General features: G+C 50.9%; 1 protein-coding gene across 1 annotated transcript; it reads right to left on the reverse strand.

Annotated features, from left to right (window-relative positions):
- Positions 1-1,301: 1,301 nt before the first annotated feature.
- Positions 1,302-24,114, reverse strand: IGFBP5 (insulin like growth factor binding protein 5). The gene is made up of 4 exons (XM_040069691.2): positions 23,784-24,114; positions 6,324-6,550; positions 6,039-6,158; positions 1,302-5,667 (listed from the first exon to the last, which is right to left on the reverse strand). The coding sequence occupies exons 1-4, from the start codon at positions 24,112-24,114 to the stop codon at positions 5,536-5,538; spliced, it is 810 nt and encodes a 269-aa protein (XP_039925625.1). The 3' UTR covers positions 1,302-5,535.

Genomic DNA, 24,114 nt, shown 5'->3' on the forward strand with positions numbered 1-24,114 from the left:
TGGCTGGGGTATCCACAACTTCTCTGGGCAACCTCTTCCAATCATCCTCACAGTGAAGAATTTCTTCCAAGTACTTTCAGTATAAAACCCTTGCAATAGTGTAATATAAACAATGATATTTATTGTAAATAGCATCATTCGTGTAAAAATGTACGACCCTAACCGCGTGCAGCTGTAGCTACTTCTGCAGGTGTATACAGCTCCAGCTGCCCTTAGGGATGAGATTTATCAGCCCGTAGCTGAAGGCAGCACTAACTTTTTCGGACGGAAAGTCCAATTTCAGGGCCTGTGCGGCCGCAAGCGGCGGCGCCGCGGCCCTGCCCGGCCGGCCGGGCGCTGAGGGCAGCGCGGGCGGGGCCTGGCGCCGCCTGGTGGCCGCTGCGGCGCCGCGCGGCTCCCGCCCGCTGTGCGGCCCCAGGGGTCGGGCCCGGCCGTGTGGGGTGTCCGGGGGGCACGGGGTGTCCGTCGGGGTGTCCGTCGGGGACAGGGTGGCTGTGCCAGCTCCATGTGCTGCCAGATGGCTGCGGGATGCACTGTTAGCACAGCCCTGGCAACCCACGGTCCTCAGTGCGGGGGCAAAGGGTGTGATTTCGCCTCCCGCCCCGCTCTGGGCGCACGGGGTGCTGCTGGCAGGTGAATGGAGGGGAAGAGGGGCACAGGAGCAGGGAGATCACGGGGAGTGGGAGAATGAAGGGTGCTGACTGCCCCACTGGGCGGTGGGGCAGGGTCAGATCCAGCACCGGGGAGGGCAGTGGGATGAGCCGCCAAGAGCTACCAGAGTGTGAGGACCACTGCCTGGCGAGGCTGAGCAGTTCCAGGGATGTCCCTGCCACTGGGACATTGGGGGAAATCTTCCAGCGGCCCCAAGAGGTCTGAGACTCAAATAGCACACCTGCTCCCAAGCTGTGGAGCTCAATAGCATTTAGGGGCTTAACATCACTGGTTGCTAGGCACTTCACCCTGGTAAGCTGGTTGAATGTGCGTGCTGTGCCCCACTGCCACGTAGGTGCAAAGAAAATTCTGAGGAAAAAAAAAAAAAAAAAAAAATTGTACCTCTGCTTTCAGGAAGCTGTAAAGCTTGCAACTTTCACCAGTCACCTAGTAGACTGGTCCAGTACCAAAAGCTCCCCCTAAAGCACTGCCACCATTTCACCCCATACCCTGCACCTCCCTGAGTACCCTTGTGGAGCTGGCTGAGCCCCCCAAGGGACCAAACACAGGTGGCCATGGGATGCTCGGGGCTGGAGCACCTCACTGGCAGGCCCTGGCACACAGATGCTCCACGAGGGTCAGGCACGAGCTAACTGAATGCATAACTTTATTAAATAAATGCTTTGTCATGAGAAAAGACAAAGATCAAAGAGTAACATAAATTATAAGTTGAATAAATAGTATACAGCAATCTTCACTTTTTAATAAAATGTGAGATTTTTTTTTTTAAGTACAAAATGCTAAACAGAGCATTAAGCTCTTCTTCCATTGTCAGTTTTTCACAAACTGCTTTTTTTTTTTTTTTCTTTTTTTTTCCCACCAGTAAGATTATGAGTATTTCTTGTTTACTGGAAAAAAAAAAAAAACCAACAAAACAACAAAACCAAAACGAAACAACAGAGCTACCGTATGTATGTAAAGCTATAAAAAGCTACCGTAAAATGTGTAGTGAGTATTGCTTAAAGATAAAAACCAGGCAGGAAACTCGGAATCTGGTGTGTTTTAACAACTGTGTTACAACGGTGGGTAACGTGCATGGTGACGTCTGTCCCGGTGGCAGTGACGGTGGCTGGTGGGGCTGGGGAGGGGGCCACAGCAGGCAGGGCTCCTAGCCAGGGCCAGGACAGCGGTCTGGAAGCGAGGTGAACTGACAGTTCTTTAAATATACAATGCTCCATTTGGGGGAAAAAAAAATCAACAACAACAACAACAAAACAAAAAAACAAAACCAAAAAAAAAAAAGAAAAAGAAAAAAAGAAAATTAAACCAACAGCAAAGAATTTTCTTGGGGAAGGCGGAGAAAAGGGGAAGGGGGGAGAGAGCAGAGAAATAGTGCAAAATGCTCTTGTACTAGTGGTTTTCGAAGTCCACTGCAGTACAGACAAGGAGTAGCCCAGCCACTGAGTGCTGCTCCCCGGGCAGATGTGGTGGAAGGGCTGTCCTGAGCCATCCTTGTCCTCTCCTTCCCAACTCGCATCCTAGATACCAACGTGGGCTCGGTGCAAATACCATAGCCAGAGACCCCTGAGCCTTACAACCCCCCCAATGCACAAATTGCCCACATCTCCCGGTGTGCCTCAACCCTCCCCAGCTTCCAAATCTGCCCCTTCTGGTTCTCTCATCCTAAATGCAGAGGGGTGCTGCTGGGTGCTGAGAACGGGTGCACCTCATCACTGCCACCCTAGAGGGTGACCAAGCCCTCCTGAAGTCACTCTCATTCCCAGCCCAATCCAGGCTCCAACCCCAGTCCTAAATATTAGTGCAGCCTGTAAACAGCCTCGTCCTGCCGGGGATCCTTAAGGGAGTGGGCAGCTGGGGGGGGGGTCACTTGGTGCCCCATCCTGGGAGCCAAGGTGATCTGGGGGGTGAGCGTGGTGCAACCCAAATGCCCATCATCCTCCCACCAGGTTTGTGGGGACAGGACAGGCAATGCCATCCCAGCATGGGGTGTGCAAGGGTGAGGGAGGCTGTGTGGGATGGATTTTGGTACTCTGGGCTCCCAGGACCATGTAGACTTGCTTTTTAGGGAGAGGACAGAGCATTGTCCTGTGTCCCCTTCCCAGTGTCTGTGGTGGCCTCCTTGTGACACCACCATGGGCCCCTGTGAGCCAACCCTCACCCTGCAAAAGCATCCTCCCCAAAAGGCAAGGTCCACGGGCATCTGCTGCCCTCTGTCTGCTCCCATCCCACCCCAGGGGAACCCTTTCTCTGCAGCCAAAGGCTTTCAAGTTTTGGGAAATTAAACAACAAAACAAACAAACCAACCAAAAAAAAGTAAGAAAGGAAGAGAGAAGGAAGGAAGGGTCCTGGGAAAGGTGGTACTGGCCTATGACAGTCAGGAGGTTTTGCACAGGGATCAGCAAGCGGACAGTGTCAACAATGGTGTCCAGTGGCCCTTGGGGTTAGCACAAGCTCCTCCTCCTCCTGCTGTCTTTACCCCATTCTTCACTCCACTTGCACCCCAGCATTAATCCACCACTCTGGTTAAACCAACCCTGCTCCATCAGCCCTGCAGAGCCTGGAGGCGTCCCTCTCTCAGCCCCCACCATGCTCCCCTCCAACAACACGGAGTTACGCCATTCCAACAGGCTTTTTTGGGGGCAGATCTGCATTTGATGGCACACTTCCATCCTTTCAAGCCTGGGAAGGTGCTTTGTCCCCAGGCTGAAATGTGTTCCGCTGGTTTCTGTGGAAGTCCATAGGCAAAATTCGCCCCCACTGTCACTTGGAGGGAAATAACCGCAGGTGTCCATTCCTGCCCTCCATCAGGGTAACATTCTGGTGGGGGGCCCACGGAGTGCTTAGGGAAGTAATGTCATCTCACGGGAGGCTGTGAGGGCTCCCAACCTGCGATGGCAAGGAGCCTTCACCAGAACTCCTTAGTGCTGAATCCCCCTTGTCCTATCCCCACTGGTGGGGCCCCAGTGGTGCTGTGGACCTCCATTTTTCTCTGCCCAGGTCCAGGAAGCTCAAAGGGATTTGGGGGTTCAGGAATCTTCCACCTGAGATCAGCTGTGTCCTTTGGCCAGTGTTGGCTGCCAGCTCCAGCTGTGGCAGTAGGATGTGGTTCCCAGCAGGTGTGTTTCCTCACCACAGCACCCAGACCCCACAGCTCCCTTTCTTTTCTTCTGTTCGCTGCAGGATCTCCTTCCAGCACCAACATCATGGAGACCCTTGTCATGGATAAGCAAGAGGCCAGAGTCCCAAAATCAAATGCAAATGTTAAAAACAACAAATGAGTCAGGAAGGCAGCCGAGGGCTGTCCCAGCATGCCCAAGGCAGTGGGTCTCCATGGTACGGTGGCAGCTGTCACTCAACAAGGAGCTGTGTCCCAGGTTAAAGGCAAGGACCCATCACAGGATCTTACTGCAGGGTGGTGGGAATCAGCCATGGCAACATGAGCAGTATCCTCAATGCAAAAGGATGGAGACTGGCATTCTCCTACTCATGGGGAAAGCTATAAACCAGCCTTAACAAAAAACCATGATGAAACAAAGTGGAGGTTTGGGGTTTTTTTTTTTCCCTGGAGCAAACCATATTTTTGGCTGTGAAAAAAAAAAAAAAAATCTCCATTGTTTGGTTGTCTTTGTGGTGGCAAAATGTGGTGAGGAGTTTTGGCCCTGATTCCCCTGTCCCCATGTAGGGGATACTTCAGTCTGAACAGTGATGCAGTCCTCAATGTTAATGAGGCCCTGATTCCACAGGCACCGATGCTCCTCCATAACTTCGCTTCTGTGCTTAATCCAGCAGGTTATTAATTGTTTTTGGGAGGAGCAGCATATCCCCCAGCTGCATATTACATTGAAATCTCCAGAGTTCAAGGTGAAGTGTTGCAATGAGGGAAAGCCAGGTCAATGCACACACAAGTGGCACGCAGGTGATGAACACTTTCACACCTGGATGGACAAAGGTCAGAGTCCTGCTTGTCCAAGAAAAATTCTGATCTGCCAATCAAGATGAACCGGACAGGGAAGACTGTATTTCCTTTTGTGATGATTTTTTTTGAAGTCCAGATACTTTCTGGGGGTATTTGTGCTGTTGCAGGATCTGTGTTTCCCTCCCCAGCTTATCTCCAGACACAGAGCGAACAGTCCCATGTCTCCTCCCTTGCTGAAATCTGCCTGGACTGGGGGCAGTCATTTGAGATGGAAATCAACTCAAGTGAGTCCCAGCAACAAGGGGAGGACACTCTGGACGACTGCAAGGGGAACGCTGGTGGCCACAAAATTTTCTCTCAAGACTCTTCAGAAATCAACTAGCTAACATGAAAAAAATATAAAAATAAAAATGAACCTGCCCAAAACCCATACTGGAAAATCACCAACTTGGAGAGCTTCCTACGTCGGGGTGACCTCTGCTTGTGGCAGAGGGGTGCAGGTAGCATTGGGGACAGGTGCAGGACGGCAGAGCGGCCATGGCTGGTTTGTCTCTGGCTCTATCCTTTCCTTGCTGAGTCCTTGTCAAAAGGCTGCTGTAGATTCCGAGTCCTCAGTTTCTTCAGGGTTTATTTTTCTCTCTTCTCTTTTTTTCCTTTTCTCTTCTTTCTTTTCTCTTATTTTCTCTTTTTTAATTTTCTTTTTTCCTTTTCTTTTCTCTTTTTTCTTTCTTTTCTCTCATTTTTACTTTTCCTTTCCTTACTTCTCTCCTTTCTTTCTTTCCCTTTCTGTTTTTTTTCCATTTTCCTTTCTTTCTCTTTTTTCTTTTCCTTCCTTTTTTCTTCTTACATGAGATGAAAGGAATCGGAGTCCCGGGGTGTGGGGAGGTGCAGAGGGGAGGGTGGGAGTCTGGGTAGATAGTGATGGGGCGGAGGGAGGGGATGCGGCTTCACTCCACATTGCTGCTGTCGAACGCGTGGCACTGCAGGTCTCCACTCAGGAAGTCAGTCCCCGGCAGCTTCATGCCATACTTGTCCACACACCAACACAATCCACGCTTCCGGCCCCGGGAGGGCTTGCACTGGGGAGACACCCAAGGGCAGAGATCAGGAGCTGGCCACCAGACGCTGCGTGGCTCCCTCCCTGCGGATCAGGCCTCGCCCCTTTCACACCCATGAACAGCTCCTGCTCTCTGCTTTCAGCACATCCCTATCCCTGCTGCTACCCCAGCCCAGGGTTCTCTGACATTTTCCCCTCCCTCACCAGCAGCTCCTTCAGGATGCTTGCTTCAGGCCAGCTGGCACTTGGAGCCATTAGCAAGGCCACCCACCCCCAAACGTGTCTGGAGATGCTTGCAGCAACACCCCGACTAACCCAGCAAAGGAAAAACTTCCATCCTTCCCACCCAGGGCAGCGGCAGAGAAAAGCCTTCCCGGGTGGGGAACATCTTACCTGCTTCCTCTTGTAGAAGCCCTTGCGGTCGCAGTTGGGGAGGTGGACAGCGCGGGGGACCATCCGCTGGCTGCTCTTCAGCTCCTGCAGCGACGCCTCCATGTGCCTGCGGCACGGGCCCTGCACGCGGGGAGATCAAATGTGAGAAGGGGAGCACCTCACGGAACCTTCCAGCTGCAAAAGCCCTCAGGTCCCCCCCCACTAGTACCCATTTCTCAGGGGCAAAAGCCCTCCCGCAGTCACTTTCCTATAGGAGCCTCATGGAGGGAAGGTGAGGGCACCCACCAGCTCAAACTCCTGACGGAGCTCGGGGATGACGACACGAGGGTGGGCCGTGTTCTCAGCCATGCCCACGAACTTGGCCAGCGTCAGCTTCTTCCGGCGATCCTTCTTCAGGGCTTCGGCCTTGAGCTCAGAGAGGCGCCCGTGCTTGGGCCGGTAGGCCTTGGGCGGGTAGGACTCCTCTGTCATCTCCGATGTGGTCGGCTCCTCGTGCTCCCGGGACTCCCGTTCTGCAAGGGAAGGGGTACCAAACTGTCATGTCTCCATGAGTGGGGCTTGCTTTTGCACAGACAGCCTCCTGCCCAACCCCAGAGGAGATCTTTGCACCAGGCAGGACGAAAACAAATAACCAAAGGAATCTCTTTCCCAGCTGCTGCCTTCAGCCCTGGCTTTGTCCCGCTGTGTGGGACTTCACAAGGTAACCTTTTGTGTAACCTCTGAGCTCGAGACAGGAAGGTGTCTAGAGGGCATGGAGGAGTCAGAGGTCTAGGATGCATTTCTACATACAAGGGCCATCATTGCTTTTGGGGAAAAAGACCAGTGTGAGGGTCACTGTACCTCCAGGAAGGGCCAGATGACACATAAATGAGGCAGAGAAGCCCCTGTTTATCCGCTGAGAGGATTAAGTGACAAATTCATACTTTACCCTGCCTGGAGAAAGCAGGAGCACAAGCCAGGAATGGCTGAAGATGAGACAATTCCAAAGCCAAGGTCAATCACACAGCACAGCCAGCATGTGGCTGGGCAGGCACTTCAGCAGTGATACCAAAGATGTGCCTGACAAGTGCTGGGATCTCCAGGGTCCTCAGCTTGCAACCCCACTCATGGGATCAAACCAGCTCCCATCTGCTGGCACACACCAAGCAGCCAGCAAAGCCAACGGTGACACTGCCAAGTTATGCTGCCTGACTGCCACTGATGGTACTGACAGCAAAGGGGGACCATGTTTAGGTTCTGTCCATGGCACCCATCTTCCTGGAGACCCCCCTGCATGACCTCTGCTGGCAGGATGCAGTCAGGAGCCCTGAGCAGTTATATATAGGAGCAAGCTGGTGACAGTCTAAACTTAGATGACTTGTGACATTTAACACAACCACCAGAGTGAAAAAGGGTTATTTCTCGACTAAATTTGAATACAGCTTACAGCTCCTGAGGTTGCCAGTCTCCTGACCCCTGGGTCCTCAGCCAGCTGGTGCTGATGACAACTTCATGCTGAAACCAGCAAGCGGCCATGAGGAAACTCACTGCAGCAGGAAAGCATCAAAGTAGCTGAAATCTGTCCCTAAACAGCACCTCTTTCAATTTCTATGTCAGTGAACCCAGCTCACCCCCTCCTACAGGAGGGAAAAAGGCTCAGGATTAAAATAAAAGCAGATGTACACCCCCAACAAGGCAAACAGGATTCTTTCTGCAGACCGACTGTTTCCTGGAGCCCAGACGCAGCACAAGGAGGAAGAAAGGTGAAGAGGATGCCACTGCTGCCCAGGGACGCCTGAGGATGCCCAGCAGGAGGGACAGATGAGATGCTCAGTGGCAGATGGCAACGCCAGATTGTCACACACACCTCAGCTGGGGGGTTTGGAGGTGACTGAGCTGGTCACTGGGTGCCCAGGCCAACCACAGGTACAAGTCTCCTATTCCTCCTTGGAAAGGTGACCTTGCACTCTCCCAGCAAAAAATTGGAACTTTCTCATGGCCACTTATTTATTAAAGTGGCCCTTTGTTTTTTGTGTTTCCACAAGAACAGCACTGGATCAGCATCCCCAACTCTACATGCTCCTGACTGCCAAGAGAAATATAAACAACCCCCTGCACCATCCCCAGGACTCACGTGGCTCCCCAGGATGGGATCATTTTGCTATTTTGCCCCATGATGCTGATATGCTTGGGGTTTTATTCCTCGCTGCAGGGCTCAACTGCCTGCACAGATCAGGGCTCCTCTATTCTAAGAGAATGACAGACAGGGTATAGAGAAGAAATTGAGTAAACTGGGAATTACTCCCCAGAGAATGAAACAATACAAGGTACAGCTGATGTGTAACCTTTGCCTCGAAAGATATTCTGGCAGCTCAAGGTCCAAAAGAAGCACAGAGGCATCTGCACTGACTAAGCTCTTCTTATGGCAGTGAAATATGCTGTGTTCTGTCCCAGGCACCCACGTCCAGGGCTGGAGAAGGCGCTGCCAGAACATCTCCCTGGGCTGCCCTACAGTAATAAGGAGAGAGAAGTTTCATATTGGTGCTGGTACAGCTCAGTACCTCCAGAGTAGCAAGTAAGTGAGGCACAGCATCTCAGGGCCATCCTAACAAATAAAAACTAATAGCAAATAAAGATACAAGGCAGTGAGGATTCAGAAAAAAAGTACAGGGTGTCCAGTCCCCAGGACTCACCATGCAATGGGTGTTTGCAGCAGCTCAGACTGCTCACGGAGTCAGCAGCTTTACCCTCATGCAAGCACCTTATCCCTCCTCTCCCTGCAAGCTGCCAGCAAGCCAGAGTGAGCTGGGGACTAATGTGGAGCCCTTTCAGCAACAATAGATGGGAGCCACAGGAGCCCTGTGCTCCTGCCGACAACTGATGTGCACTAAAAGCTGCCCAGATCCCAACCTGAGTCTGGTGCTTTCTGCAGGGCTGAAGAAGCACCTGGAACTGAACCCCTTTACTCTCCCTGGCATGAATATGTGCCCCTCAAGTGGGAATATATGCTTGGGATGTCATACAACAAGGGACAAAAGTGATGGGACTCTATCATCTGTGACTCAGCAGTGGTGTCTACTCTGGGTCTTTATGTCCCAGTGATAGGAAGAGTTATCTCCATGAATGCCTTGCAGGGATCCCTTTCCTCCATCCTCTTTTTATATGCATTTTATAGTCAAATTTCCTTTAACAAGAAGGCTGATGCAATCCCTTCTTCTAACAAGACAATTTTGACAAACCGAAGGGCAGAGATCTCTGACAGAAACTCCTGACAAGCTCTGGGCAGGTGGTAAGGGGCCTTCCCAGTGCCAAGAGGAGAGGGAAAGGCAGAGTGAGAGCATGCAGCACCCATGCAGCCCCTCCCTCCTCCTCCTGGCTGGCCCATCCGCCTGCAGCTTCCCACTGCCGCCAGACCAGACAGTCACATCAGCATCTCCAGAGCTCCTGCACCCACCTGCCCATCCTCACCCACCAGCTCGTTCATTAACCTCTGTCTGCCCACAGGCTGGCTCATGGCAGGCAGCATTTGGCACTGCTGTGCCTCCATGCCTGAGGAGATGCTGGCGGGAGCAACGCCCCGTTTCTCCAGATGAGCCCTACTTGTGTCAAAGGCTCAGGAAGGAGTTCAGGCTGGAGTTCCTCCTCCCTCACTGTCAGGTTCTGGCCTGCCACACAGCCCTTTCCCACATACTCCCACCTGCCTGCCAGCCTGGTGGCCACCTGCAGAGGCAGAGCTGCCTCTTCTGGGGGCACAAGTCATGGGCTAAGCATGCTGCATCCCTGTGGGCTTAGGGCATGGGCAGGAAGGCCCTACTCACGGTGTTCCCAGATGGGGGACAGTGGGAAGCAGCAGGTGGGTGGCTTGCACAGCTCCATTCCTTCTCCCCATAACTCAGGAGGGGATCACCTCCCAGCAGAAGTCCCAAGCTTACTGGCACAGAAAAATGACACAAAAGAATGACACTGCTAGCCAAGCTGAGGATGACTGGCTAGCTTGGAGGTGGCATGTGGGCTGTAGCCACTTCAAAGGGACGTAGAGCCTACTGCCAAGGTAGGAGATTGAACTCAGCTCAGAGCCACCCCACAGCTTCATGTCTAGTCTGATCCACTGTTGCCCAGGGAAAGAGACGCAACCATCTGGAAAGAGTCTTAACCCAGGCCAGGCCAAAAGGACTGTGCTGTTGATGTCTTAATCCATGAGACCTGGGAGGAAGAAAATACCAACAGCAGAGCATGGGCTGTCCTATGCCCTGGGCTGAGGCATGATGTTTTCTCCCTACCCCAGGCTAGCCAGAGGAAGCTTGCCAAGAGGACCCATTTCCAACCAGTCCCTGCAGAAAGGGAGTAGCAAAATACTGTTTCTGGGAAGCTACAAATTGCTCCTGTCTGGCTGCCTGCTTTTCTTAAGAGATATCACTCAGAGCAGACTACACATCATCCTGCCCTGCATCAAAACCCAGCCTGGTGCTCCTGGGCTTCAGATGCTTTGGACCCATGTGAGATCCCAAAAAAGTGGTGGGTGCACTCACATGGGGGAGCAGAGCGTGTGGGAACACTGCATCCCAGCCTGCTGACATTACAGAGTGGAACATAAAACTTTTTCCAAATGGCTGGGAGGCTCCAATTTTTGTAACACATTTTCACTGGTTTCTGGCAGAAAGGATCTATTGACCGCTGATCCTAATGAACCATGCTCATTACAGCCACAGCCCACTCCTAGAGGACTTGCTGTCCTCTTCAACACCAGCCCCAAAAGCCACATGCACCTAAGAAGTACATGCACAACCACAGCACAACCCTGCTAAACAGTCCTCTTGATTATTATCACGATCATTATTATTTACAGCATAGGCTCTAACATAACACACCACTTAAGCAGGAAGGTGTTGGAAAAAGACTTAATGGGGATCTCAGTCAAACCTCTAGCACAGGAACAACACAAATGACACTCATGGAGACTTTGAGAATTTTCCCAGTCCTTTTTCTACCCCATTTCCATTCGGAGGTGCTCACTGCATATGGGGCTTATACAGGAATTCCATTCTTAGGTACCTGGCTAGTAAAAACCCTGAGTATTTTCCCCAGCTGCCCTTCCCATTTGTTGCCACTCCAGAGGAGGGGACGTGCTTGACCTACACCAAAAACTTCCTGGGCAGGCAAATTTCTCCCTGACCTGGACTTGCACCTGTGTCCATGACGGGAAAATAAAAATTCCTCCTTCCAGGTCAGCACACAGAGACAGCCACTGTGTTTGCATTCTCAAGATGCAAGCAGGGAAGGGATAATGCAGGCAGGGAAGGGATGCAAAGAGAGGAGAGTCATCTCATCTCGCACCCTTTGGCAGCTGGAGCGTACAGCTGAGCAAAAGCATTCCTGAGCTCCCCAGAGGCCACCAGATTCAGCCCAGGCAGAAGCCCAGGAGCTTTCACCCCCCCTAATGAAGAACAGCTCGCTTATATTCCTGTGCCATGCACAGCCCCCAGCGCGGCAGTGACCAGCCCCCAGCCCTGCTGGGGTGGTCAGTGGAGCGGCCCAGGCGCTGTGCCGGGGCTGGGGTCACTGCTGAGACCACCGCCCTGGTGAGGTCAGGCAGTGAGCTCAGGCAGCCGCCCAGCCCCAGGCCATCTGGCACCCACTGGGGGCGGAGCAGCCGGGGCTGAGGATGGAGGCTCCAGCCAGTCCCTCCACTAGCCCAGGGTGTTGCCTGCCGGAGAGCCAGCTGCAATGTGCCTTGGACTTTGAATGAACTTTTGTGCTTTGGTGGGGTCTTGGCATCAGGCCGGTGCAGTCTATCTGGTAGGGACTGGCAAGGGAACATGCTGCTAATGCTTGCAGGTGATGAGAAGCTCCGAGGAGACACCACACAAGAAGGACAGAATAACTGCAGCCCTGCTGGGACTGCCACCCCACCTCCCACAAGTCTCGGCAATGTGAACAGACACTTAAAACAAATCTATGTCGCGTAACCCCCGAATGCTAACACTGAGGTGTTCTGGATGGCCAAACTCCATTGCAGAGATGCTGCACCCTCTAAATTGTGACCAGCCCCATCATTTGGCTTGGGTGATGATTTTTAGGTGGAACAAAAGTTCAGTCTCCTTTCCTGTGACTCCAGTGATCACACTTAAGTCTCCAAAGGTCTGAAGTTAAGAAAGGTAACTCCCACCACCTCTTCAGTCTTGGTCCCCTTGCAGCCTGTGATGTAGTTCCCACGGGCCAAGCTGTTTTGCAGAGACAGGAGCAGTAATAAGAAAACACAAGACCCTATTTCCTTCCCTGGGAATTAGGAACTTCAACAGCTGCCAAAGGCAGAGTGATTCGCAGAGTGTGGAAGGAAGTCTTTAGCAGTCAAAGCACTGTGAAGTGCTCCCAGAAACACCCACTCTGCCCCACCACACCCAGTCACCTACCAGAGACAGATTATCAGAATCGAATCAGTCCATGGCTCAAAAGCCACACAAGCTTTTGGAAGAGGGGCTTCAGGATATTCCAGTATCCTATACCCCTGTGACAACATGGTGGAAGCTGACGAGACCTCACTCCCTCATTCTACTGAGACACCTTTTAAGAGAGGGTTGATATGGGATCAGCAAGGCCAAACTCAGAGAAGAGATAGAAAAGCATCCAGAGAGTTGGCTTGGAAGGCTAGGACTTATCTCCCTTTGTTAAGCCAAGAGCCAGGAGGATGCCTGGGAAGAACTCAGGAATACCTGAAGAGCTTCAGAGAACAGGCACTGATGTCAGAGGGATGTGCTGTTCTGTGGCCTTTTTTTTTAAAGTTATTGTTTGGGCTTTGCTGAACTAGCCTGGAAGACCAGCTCTTTCTCAGGCGATTAATGTCTCCTCAGCAGAAACCTGTGGATGCAGATTCTGCTGTATCAGCCAGGGCTCACCTGCAGAGCGTGAATATCAGGTGCTCGGGCAGCCCCCAGGTTCACACAGGATTCATGGGAAAGGGAGATCATCATCCTGATGACCTTGGTGTCCTCATACAGAGCTGGATGGGGGAGAAATGCAGCTCAGCATGTGGGAAAGGAGCTCTCAAGGGAACCAGATCATGTTTTGGTCTGCTCTGGAAGTGCAGGACCTATCTGTAGGAGTGGATCTCTGGGTCAGCACGACTTCACAGCGCCAGCAAGTGCCACAGAGTGGGAGAGGTACAGCTATGGGAACTGGAAGCTTGAGGAAGGATCTGTGTTGCTATGTGCCAGATGGTACTTTCCTGAGTTGCCCTTCCTTTCTGCAGCGACAAAATAAAACTCTCTGAGAGCAACTCTGTAGGGCGAGAAGAAAAGCAGGTTTGGATATGGGGAGTTTCATGATGGAAACTCCTTCCCTACACATTGCTAGCTGTTAGTTCAGCAGTCTCCAAGCACTCATGCTGTGCTGGAAGAGCCAGGCTTGGGCACCAGCTGGTGGGCTAGACTGGGGCTGCCCTGAAATACTGTGGTTGAACAGGAGGTGTTGTCTTTGTCTCTTTCCAAGAACTTCCCAAATCTGTTTACAATCAGTTCTCCGTGCAGGTGTAGGAGTTAGCAATGCACATATAAGACACACCAAAACCAGGTGAGGGTCTGAGTCAACAGGCAGCATAGCCAGAGATTCTGGGTTCTCATGACAACGGCTTCTGCCCAAGAGAGAATGCAAAATGTCTAACCAATGAAAGAATTGGGTAACTTTCCGGAGTTTCACGCCCTGGTAAGATAATGAGCAAATGTCCATCCATTTCAATTAAATGATGCTGATGTGCACCATCTTGCAAAACTGCAGGCACTCTGTTGCTAGACAGCTGCTTTTATCAGCCTGACATTTCCTGAACAAAGTTATCTTCCAGAGAACTGAACTGGCAACTGGAGGGGAAGGAAGTATTGCACGTCTAGATTTATATCAAGAAGCTCCTGTTGCTGATGCATTGATGATAGGAAGATAAAACTTATTTCCTTCACATCATCTGGAGACTGCAGATGTTCCCCTTTCCATATGCTGAAACTACCGAAGAAGCTGAGAGCTGAATTATGACCCACAGAAATCTAAATAAATCATCTTTCAATATCAGAGTGACCAAGACATATTCTTCCTTCCTGGAAAGGATGAAGTAATTCAGCCTTTCTTACTCTCATATCTTTTCCAATAAATCCACCCTAGTTGCAAATTTCATCAGTTGCAATAAAGGAGGCAAAACCCATACCAAGCTGCCAAGAAACAAAGAGGAGAAAAGATTAAAAAATGAAAACTCAGAGAAGACTGCCTAACTGACAGTCTCTGCCTAACTGACAATAAGGGTGAGGAAAATCTGGACTAGCTCCTGAAAAGCAGGGTTCATTGAATTCATTGAATTGCTTACCAGGAGTCTCTCTATGGAGCTTATTTGTGACAAAAATATGAGAAAACACGAGTTTTAAGGTTTTCTGAATGAAAACAAAAGGTTGTTTGATCATCTGGCCACCAGAGATGATACAGAAAAAATCTTCCTGTGCCCACAGAAATGAAGGAGGTATGATGGGTTGAAACCCTAAAAGTGTCCATCAACTGTCATTATTGCATGAAAAAGAAACAGGCAGGGGGACTTTTTGGATACAGGTAGCTCAACATCAGCAGTGGAGGAAGTGTAACTAGGGAGAAGGAATAAGTAATTTGCCCTCGTGGACTACATGGGCCTTGTTTTTAGAACTCAGGTGAAAAGTGGTATCAATATACATAAGACATCAAGAAACCTGGACTAAAAGCAGGTGCTGCCAGGATGCTGATGCTGTTTTGGTTTCTGAAACCCAAGTACTACAAATCATAGTACAGTCAGGGATAAAAAGGCTTTAGAAGCTGACCCATAACGAAAAGAGTGCTGCTGATGGCTATCAAGAGCTGAGGTGCCAGTGTGGATATTGTAGCTTTTTACTTTAGGAACAGTACAAAATTAAAGAGGAAAATCCTGTATTAAAGGAGAGGATCCTGAGAAAAGGATGTCCTACAAAAAATGCAGTCACTACAGGTTATGCTAAGCATAACAGGGCATGGTTTTGAATCTGATTTTGTTTCATGTTGAGCAGAAGTTTTAACAACTGTCCTACTGGAACTGAATCTGGGAAACGTTGCTCCTGCCAGAAGCTGGTGGTCTCCATCCCAAGATCTGTTCCTACAGATGGTTATTGAAGGTCTCTGTTGGCCTCAACAGCAGTCAGGAACTGGAAGAGCCAAAAAAGCCAAACCCCTTGCTCACCACAGAGAGGAAAAGGCCCATCAAGGTGGAGCGTGGAGATGCACTTGTGTCAGGTGTTGGACAAGAACTATTATAACACCAAAAGTATTTCAGATGTGCAGCTGTGTTTGCAAACTCCAGCCTAGCCTGGATTAACTTCTAGGCCTTCAGCCTCACTTTCAGTTTTGCCTTAAACCAGATGGAAAAGCTGTGTGAGATCATCCATTGCTCATCTCTGTGTCAGCACCAGATGACACATCATCACATGTACCGTCCATCCTGACTATTACCACCTCTGAGGGATGAAATTTCCAACCTCTGCCCTCAGGTCTCCTTTCTTAATGGCTCCTTCTCCCAGAAAGCCTTTGCCTGCAGTAGGCCTAGATGTTATTTAATCTCTCAATCCACCTGAGTAGGACCACAAAAAAATACCAGAAGTTTGACATTCACACTTGGACAATACTGATAAGGAGCAATTTGCCCAAGCTCGATTCTAAAGGATGACTCTTGCCTCTCTCAGCCATTTTTCACTCTGTACTACTGCATACATTAGCGATTTCTTTTGGTCCAACACAAGGCAAAGATGCTTTTGAACGTTAAAAAATCACCATGGGTCTCTTGATGTACAAAAGGGTATAGACCTCCATTGCACTTTGTTGTTTCTCCTGCAACCTCAGGCCACCGCTGCTTTTACAAAACCAAATAACTGGCCATTGAAATGGTTATGAAACGATGCAGTAAAATTTCACCCACATCTACTATTTCATCAGGAAAGAAGAACACACAAGTAAGAGCAATGACTGTATGTCATTTTGTATTTAGAAAAAAGTATCTTAAGACATATATGTAGTTGTGGCAGCAGCATAATTGACTGCTGGACAGGTATAAGACATGCAGTTCTTCCCTAGTAAAACTTTTCCTCTTTTTCAGCATCTCCTTTAAATTAGGAAGTGAAAGCAAGGTTCCATAGTTTTCACTGGCTTATTTAATTACAGATTTTCATCATTAGTCTAACACATAACATCTGATTTCTTAAGCATGAATAATAAATAGCTGTGTTGATTTAATTGTCCTGTGATGAATCCCATCTGTATTTGGAAAAATAAAATATTTCTACTATTTTTCTACAAAAAAGAATTACGAATATTGGCCAACTGTGACCCCAAAGTTACCTTTAAGAAACACTCCTTCTTCTGTTTAGCTAGGCGATCATTTCCCTAAGCATCTGTCAGGATTACTTTCTTGCCTTAAACAGCAACCAGACAAGTCATCTCCATCAACATAACAATTATCTCCATCATCAAGCCAGCCGTGTCCATCCAACAAGCAAACAAACCAAACTGCAACAACAGCCCTCGAGGCTCCAAGCTGCAAAGGGCTCTCCAACTCTACCAGAGCCAACAGCCTTTGCTGCGGCCCCACAGTCCTTCGAGGACTGAGGCAGCTGGTTCCCATTGAGGGGAGAGGTGCCCAAAAGCCTTTGATTCTCTGGACCTCGAGGAAAGGTGCTCAGCATCCTGCAGGATCAAGGCTTGCCAAGATAACAGGGAACAGTGTGCCAGTTCACTGGGGGAGACACTGACCCCCCATTCCCACATTCTCCGTGGAAGAGACAGTACCACCTGGGTGGAGTTGCAATAAAAAATGATGGGAATATCAGAGAGGTCTGGAGAATAAGGGCAATAGTGAGAGCAAGGCCCTGTGTACATGCACAAAAAAATTGCCCACTAACTTCACAAGCATAAATTTAACATGACTCCTCAAAGTTTAATCTGCTGACCAAAGTCTCTCTCTCACACTTGTCCTGGAAACATCATAGACAGAAGACTTACCAAAATGTGCTGAGAAATGGATTCCTTAAGAGCAAATTTGTTCACATCAAATCACCAAGAGTCCCAAATTTCTGCAAATACTTTATGCTGGCTGACTCCTGCTGGGATTAACTTCAAGCAGTGGATTGATACGAACACTAAGGGGTCCCCTCAGATGACTAGCATCAAAGAGCCACCTCAAAAACAACATCTTGTTGACAGTTGTTTTGGCTACACAGCTGAAAGAAGTGTCTTGTGGGGGTTGAGTGGTGAGGGGATGGGAGATGTCACCAGGTATGACAGAACCCTTCCAGGATGACCTGAGGCATGAATCATGAACCGTGCCTAGTGATCTTAAATGGCCAGCACCAGGATCCAGGAGTGCTGGCACAACTGCTGCTCCACTCCATGTCCTTGCCCTGTATATCACTGGGGAGACCCAGGGTGGAGGCTCACACTCACTGGACCCAGTGGGCAAGATCTTAGGGGATTCCAGCATGGGGGTCAGGTATCCCTCTCCTTCTCACCAGCACAGTCTCCTTATACTTTTGGCTATTCCTTCCTGATGATAAACAGATAATATCTACTTTTTCCCCTATAAAAAACGTCCTTATAAATGACTAGGTGGTTATCAGGCTGGTTGCCAGTGAGTTCACACAGGCCAAAGATGACCTTTTGATCATGTCTGACCTCTGCAGCATCATGTCTTTGGGTGCTGTAGCTTCCTCTGCTCAATGCTGGAGGCTGTTTCTCCTGACCTCAGCTGCTACATTTCAGCAAATGGGCCATCTTTTCCCAATTCAGCTCTTCTTTCACACCTTCCTGAAGGTCAGTTGTTGCTGCCCGGATATGGAGAAGTTTGAAGGATCCCAGAGACCTCAGCGCCCCTGGCATCATCTCCTTCCACCTACAACACAGGAACACTGCCCTGGGAGGTGGACTGGCTGTCCTTTGCAAGCCACAACTTCACACCTTCACTCTGGGGAATTTGCTTGTTTGACATGGGAAAATCTGACCTCAAGAAATCTCTCAGTGTACTATCTGAGTCTAGACAGAAAACACAAGCCACCTCCAAGCAGCGGGGGTGAATTTGGATCCACACAGCTGGCTGGCAGGAGGATAGATTTTGCACCTATCTCCTTCCTCACCTCCCATTGTTTGATATGCTCACCTGGTGCATCTCATTTCTGAGCCCTCAGTGGGAGGACAGGGTAGGCTGATCTGTACACCAGTATCTGATCTTCACAGCAAATACGATGTGCCAGCCATAACCAGAACTCCTGCATCTAAGAGAGGTTATTGTGTGCTGCCTGGAAACCATCCTGCCTCCAAAGACAAGAATGCTCCGTGTGTGTGCCTGCACACATTAAATGTTTATGCAGGCGTGTGTGGGCATGTGAACACGGGAACATGTGTGCATATGCTCACACGCATATCTTCCCTGTGCATATTAATCCTGCTGCTCTGCAGCCCACATCGAGAGGCAGGTGCGTTCCAGCCAAATTCTCCACTCGTGTCTGGCCTTGAATTTGCACTAAGTGCTTGGGCTAAAAAAGAGAAAAAAAAAGGGGGAGAGGGACAGGATTTGCTGTGCCATGGGCGCTTTTGTCTGCCCTGTGAGCTAGCACAGGGAAAACGAGCTACAACTGTTCTCAGCAGCTCACCCAGCTGAGAGGAGGACGGCAAGCCCCGGAGGGGCAGAGGTTGCCGCCACCCTTCCAAGGCCGCTGCCAGGATTTTCAGTTTGCACGGAGAGTTTTGGGAAGCGCCGCTACCGCAGCAGCTCCCGCAAGCGCTCGTTCACGGCGCGTCCCGGGGCCCGGGCGCGCAGAGCTCCCCGCGGTCGTTAGGAGGAAGCAGAGCACCGCGCTCCGTGCGCGCCAGCAACGGGGCCCTCTCCTCCTCTTCCTGCCCCTCTGCCCTGACACGTGCGACAAACTAAGCGACAGAAGACACTCGGGGACGTCTTTAAGTTGGTGCAGAAGGTACCCCGTCTTTTCTACCCCCGCCTTTTGTCAAGCCTGAGGGGACACCCCGCAGGCAAGCAAACGCTCGCAGTCGCACACGACTGTGCTCATGTCACTGACGTGCCAAAGCCGCGACGATCATCTGGGCTCAGGATGCTGCTGCTGCTGCTGCTGCTTAAGTATGACACAAGGAGGCACAATGGCCTCCTCCAGCATCCCTCAAGTTTGCAGAGGCTCCCGTTTGAGACCAGCTCCTGCTCTCCGCCGTGGTGGTGCAAGCTCTGGAGGAGCTCTCTGCGCTGACCTGGAGTGGGTCCAGGGCTGTGTGGAAGCTCGGGGCCAGCTCTATCACTCATGCACGCACGCACGCACGCACGCACAGAGCCACGTCTTTTCTCCGGTGAACTATGCTGGCACTCGGCAGGAATTTCATTTAGATCAACTACTTAATATTCCCTCTCCTTCCTTAGAAACCAGGCTGCCGAAAATCCTTCCAGCCAAGGCCGCTCCTTTCCTGTTTGAACCACCCCATCCCTTCCTCCCCCATACACACACACCGCAGAAACCCAGCTCTCTTGCTGGCATCTGATGGATTTCACTCTCTTTTTTCTTTTTTTTTTTTTTTTTTTTTTTTTTTTTAAATATATATATTGTTATTGAAACTCCAGATCAAAAGAAAAATGGAGATTTTCCTGTTCTGTGTCTGAGGTTTTGCAGGCCTGTTGATACTAGCTCTCACCTTGACAGCTCGGAGCTGCTCTGCTCAATGGACCCGGCGCTAGCACCAGCTGGGTCCCTCCCAGAGTGACATGTGCACAAGCCAGCGCATCCAGAGCGCCCTGCTCCCATGACCCCTGCCCTGACCCTCACCCTCACCCCGGACCTCAGCATGGAGCTGGCCACCTGCTTCGCCACATTCCCTTTGCTCACCCCTGAAGCCCCACATCCCCAAATGTCGAGCAGGTGAGTACGGGAAGGAGGAAAGGGCTTGGGGGAAGGATGTTGGGGAGCACTAAAAGGACAGCACCAAACACAAACTGCAGGGAATTTGGGCTCGGCAGCACTCCTCCTCCTCCACCTTTCAGCTGACGCAGCAAAGATGATTTTCTTAGGGCTAATTCTGCAACCCTCCCCCCTCCCCTTTCCCCTCCCGGTTATCGTTGGCTCATGGTTTCATGAGGAAACTTGCCAAGTCTTGCTCGCTTTCTAGAAAGAGAGCAGGAATGAGAGAGAAGGAAATATTTGACAACCTTTGTTTTTCCATGAGCCTTTTTGGGGCAGCAGGCTCCAATCTGTGCCCTCCGCTCCCTGGTGCTCAGCCTGACCTTGCTGTCTCAGCAGGAGGAAGTCTGGCAGGAGCACAGGGGAGAAAAATGGAAAGACGTGGTATATTTCAAAGGAAACCTAAACAAAACAGAGAAAACCCAGAATCCTGCAGCCTGTGCCATAAATGAAGCTCATTCATGTTTTTTTTTACCAGGAACAGTCAATTGCAGACGTGATGTTTGGATTTCAGTAAAGGACAGTGTCTGTTGCAGGAGGAAGGACTACAGGGACCATCCTGTCAGTACCCACATATCCATCTACTTAAAACAACTCCTACTAAGGCTCTTTAATCCCACACTTGCTTTCATTTTATATTTCTGAACGAACCACGAAGACATTTCTGCTCATTCCCTCTAGCACTCCTCAATACCACTGTAGCCGGCATATATATGAGGAAAATGAGGCATGGTACCTGTGAGCATCTTTCCCCTGCGCAAGACATCTGCTGTACAGGAGAGCTAAGTCTGGCCTCCCAGGCTCTTGCAGCGCTGCTCAATGCATTTCGACCTTGTCCATAGGGAGGAAAGCATCTGCAATTTTAAACTTGGCCAGCATGAGGGCAGAAACAGATAGAAATACCGTTTGATCTAGTCCTCACCACTGTCACACAGTTTATTTTGCCGAGTGCTGATTTTTTCCTTAGCTGTTTGCAGCTCAGGGCCAATTTTGGTCATTGATAGATGGGAGGGCCAGGCCAGCTTCCCCAGTGCACGGTCCCTGTGCTGCTGGCCAAACTGGCAGAGGCCAGAAAGTTCAAGTCAAACTTCATTTCTTTTCTTGCCCTGTTGCTTAGAAACATGCCTATGAAAATATACTTTGTTCTCACACGCTACCAGTCAAATGCCAAGTGACTTTTTTTTCCCCTCTCTCCCATCCTCAGGAATTCCTGATTTATTTTTTATTTCTTTTTTGCAATTGCATAAATCTCAAGAGGAGCCTGCTGGTCTCCTGTGGCTTCTTGCAGCAGCCTTTCCAATCCAGGCTCATCTGCTGTCTGTGAACAAAACCTGTCGAAAAGAGGCCCCTGCGGCACTTGTGGAGTCCAAACTGGAAGTGCAGGTAGTGCCAGGGGCTTGGTTTGCATGAAAAACCTGCCACCGCTTTCCTGTCCCTCTCCTTGTTCATTCAAGAGGTGCTCCCCATTCCAAGAAAATCAAAAGCAAGCAGAATTACAAGGGACCTGGCTAAAGTTTTCACACAAAGCACCTGCTAAAGGACCAGTTTCCTCGGGAAGTGCGAGGCAGGTGAAACGGAAGGGTATTCATGCTGGGACCCAAGCACCAAAGCTTTTTCAGGTGTCTGTATGGGGCACCCTCAGTGCAGGCCGTGCTTTCCTGCTGGGTTTCAGCTGCCTGGCTTTGCCTTCCCAACTACACTGCCTGCCCCTGGCCACGCACACACATGTGCAGAGTAAATAAACACCAGGATGACGTGCTCCGGGATACTTCGCCTATCTCTGCTGACAGTGGTTACTGCCCGGCTTCCTGGGCTCCACAGCAGGAACGTGGCTCCTGGCCTCACCCTCTGCTCCCTGTGCAGGTCGACTCCCAACCCTCATCTCTTATAGCTGCCCTTCAAAAAACCAAGCTCAGCTTTGCTGTTTCTGGCTGATTAAAGGGAGTTCGGACATCTGATGTCATTTGAGGGAGGGGGGAAGTTATTACACACAGAATTTGGTTTTGCTCTGAAGGATGGTGCGTAGCAACACAACCACTGCCTGCAAGGAGCAAAGGGGAAAAATAATAAAAGCATCACGATTTATTAGGTGCGAGAAAGGAGAAACGGATTCCTGTTGCATGGGTATAAGCAGACGCTTGCTAGCAAGTAGAAATGACTGTTTCATGGACCAGAAAAAGTGACGGTTTCTGGTTTTTGGGTTTTTTTGCCAAGTGGTTCCCCCGGACATACAGACACCCTCCCTTACCTCCCCTTCACACCGTGGCAGAAATACAGATGTATTTGGAGGAACATAGGGAATTTGTCCTCACGTGAGCTACGGGATCCAGAAATGGGAGTGAAATGAGTGTCAAAATGAAGGAGTGCTTTCTTTCATACTTTTGTCACGTGCAAGGTGCAAACATTTCAGAAGCTTTGCCTCGCACTGGGTGCTGCCGTGCTCGCCCTCATGCTTGCTTTTAACCTGTTCTTGCCTGTTATTAGCCACACCACCATTATTTTTTGCAAACGCAAATCCTGTGCCTAACGCACCTGCTCTCTTCATCTCCCTGAGCTACAGCCCACCACCCAACAAAGATGTCCAGCAGCCAGGAGACAGAAAAAGCGGGCTGTAGTGATCCAAGGAAGTGTGAGGCAAAGCAACAAACCTGGGGGTGGCTGAGGACTTTGGGAACGGGGCTGCTAGATGTAAGGAGATGCCCTGCTCTCCTCCGTACTTCAATCTGCAAAGATCAGCTCAGGCCCCAGAGCAAGGTGAGGGATATGAGGCTAGAAAGTTGTCAGGAAGAGGGCTGAAGACAGGGATGCAGGAAAGATGTAAAGGATGCAACTGGGGAAGGACTGGGATGCAGCTGACTAAAAGGGTGCATCTGGGAAGTGGGGAAAGAAAATCCTTCCACTGGAGATGGGACAGTCAAGAGGCGATGAAGGAAGGCAGGGTGGGGGGAGGCTGTGAGATGATGCAACAGGAGGTTTGACCAGAGCACAGATGGAAAGAAGGATGAGAAAAGTGGCAGGGGGCATGGAAGAGCAGTTAGGGGGATGGAAAAGTACCCACAAAGATGGAAAAGCAACTGTGGCTATAGGTGGAAGAACAGCTAGAAAGATGTGAAAGTAGCTGGAAAGGTGGAAAAGCAATAGGGGGTTGAAAGAGCAGCCAGGGGAGTGGTGGTGGTGGAGAAGCAGACAGAAAAAATTGAAAAGCAACCGGGGGCTTGGAGAAGTTGCCCGTGGAGGGGCTGGGGAGGAGAGAGAGTGGGGAAATAACTAGAAAGATGGAACAGCAGCCAGACTGTGTGAGAGGAAGAGAAAAGTCAGGCAGAAAGACAGAAAAGTAGCCACAAAGATGGAAAAGCAGCTGGTGGTGGTGCAGGGGAATGGAGGAGCCGGGAAGGCAAAAAAGCACACGGCGGGAGAGGCGGGGGGAATGGGGGAGGGTGGGGATGGAAAACCGGGCGGAAAGATGGAAAAGTAGCCGGGAAGGCGGCAAAGCAAGTGGGGGCATGGAAAAGCACCTGGGAAGATGGAAAAGCAGCCGGCGGGATGGGAAAGCAGCGGCGGGGGCAGGGAAGAGCAGCCAGTGGGAGGGAGCAGAAAAGCAAGCGGAAAGATGGAAAGAGAGCCGGAAAGACGGAAAAGCAAGCGCAGGGTCATGGAAGAGCACCCGGAACGAGGGAAAACGCAACCGGGAGCTGGCGGTGGGGTGGAAAAAGCTGGCGGAAAGATGGAAAAGGGGTCGGCAAGGCGGATAAGCATCCGGGAGAGCCGCGGATGGAGGATCGGGGTCACTCACCGGCCTTGGCTTGCTCGCGGTAGCTCTTCTCGCTGAGGCAGACGGCGGTGCCGTGGAGCAGGGCGTGCAGCGGCTTCTCCTCGCCCTGGCGCGGGAGGCAGCGCAGCCCGCGGGCGCAGCGCTCGGTGTAGACGCCGCAGGGCTGCCCGGCGGGCAGGGCGCAGGTGAGGCAGCAGCCGCAGCCCGGCTCCTTCACCAGCTCGCAGCCCAGCGGCGGCGGCGGGCAGAGCGACAGCGCCTTGGCATCGCAGGGCTCGCACTGCACGAAGGAGCCCAGGCAGCGCGACAGCCCCGGGCAGGCGCCCAGCAGCACCAGGAGCCGCAGCAGCAT

Source organism: Hirundo rustica, chromosome 7, assembly GCF_015227805.2.
Source record: "Hirundo rustica isolate bHirRus1 chromosome 7, bHirRus1.pri.v3, whole genome shotgun sequence".
In the NCBI taxonomy this organism is placed as follows: domain Eukaryota; kingdom Metazoa; phylum Chordata; class Aves; order Passeriformes; family Hirundinidae; genus Hirundo; species Hirundo rustica.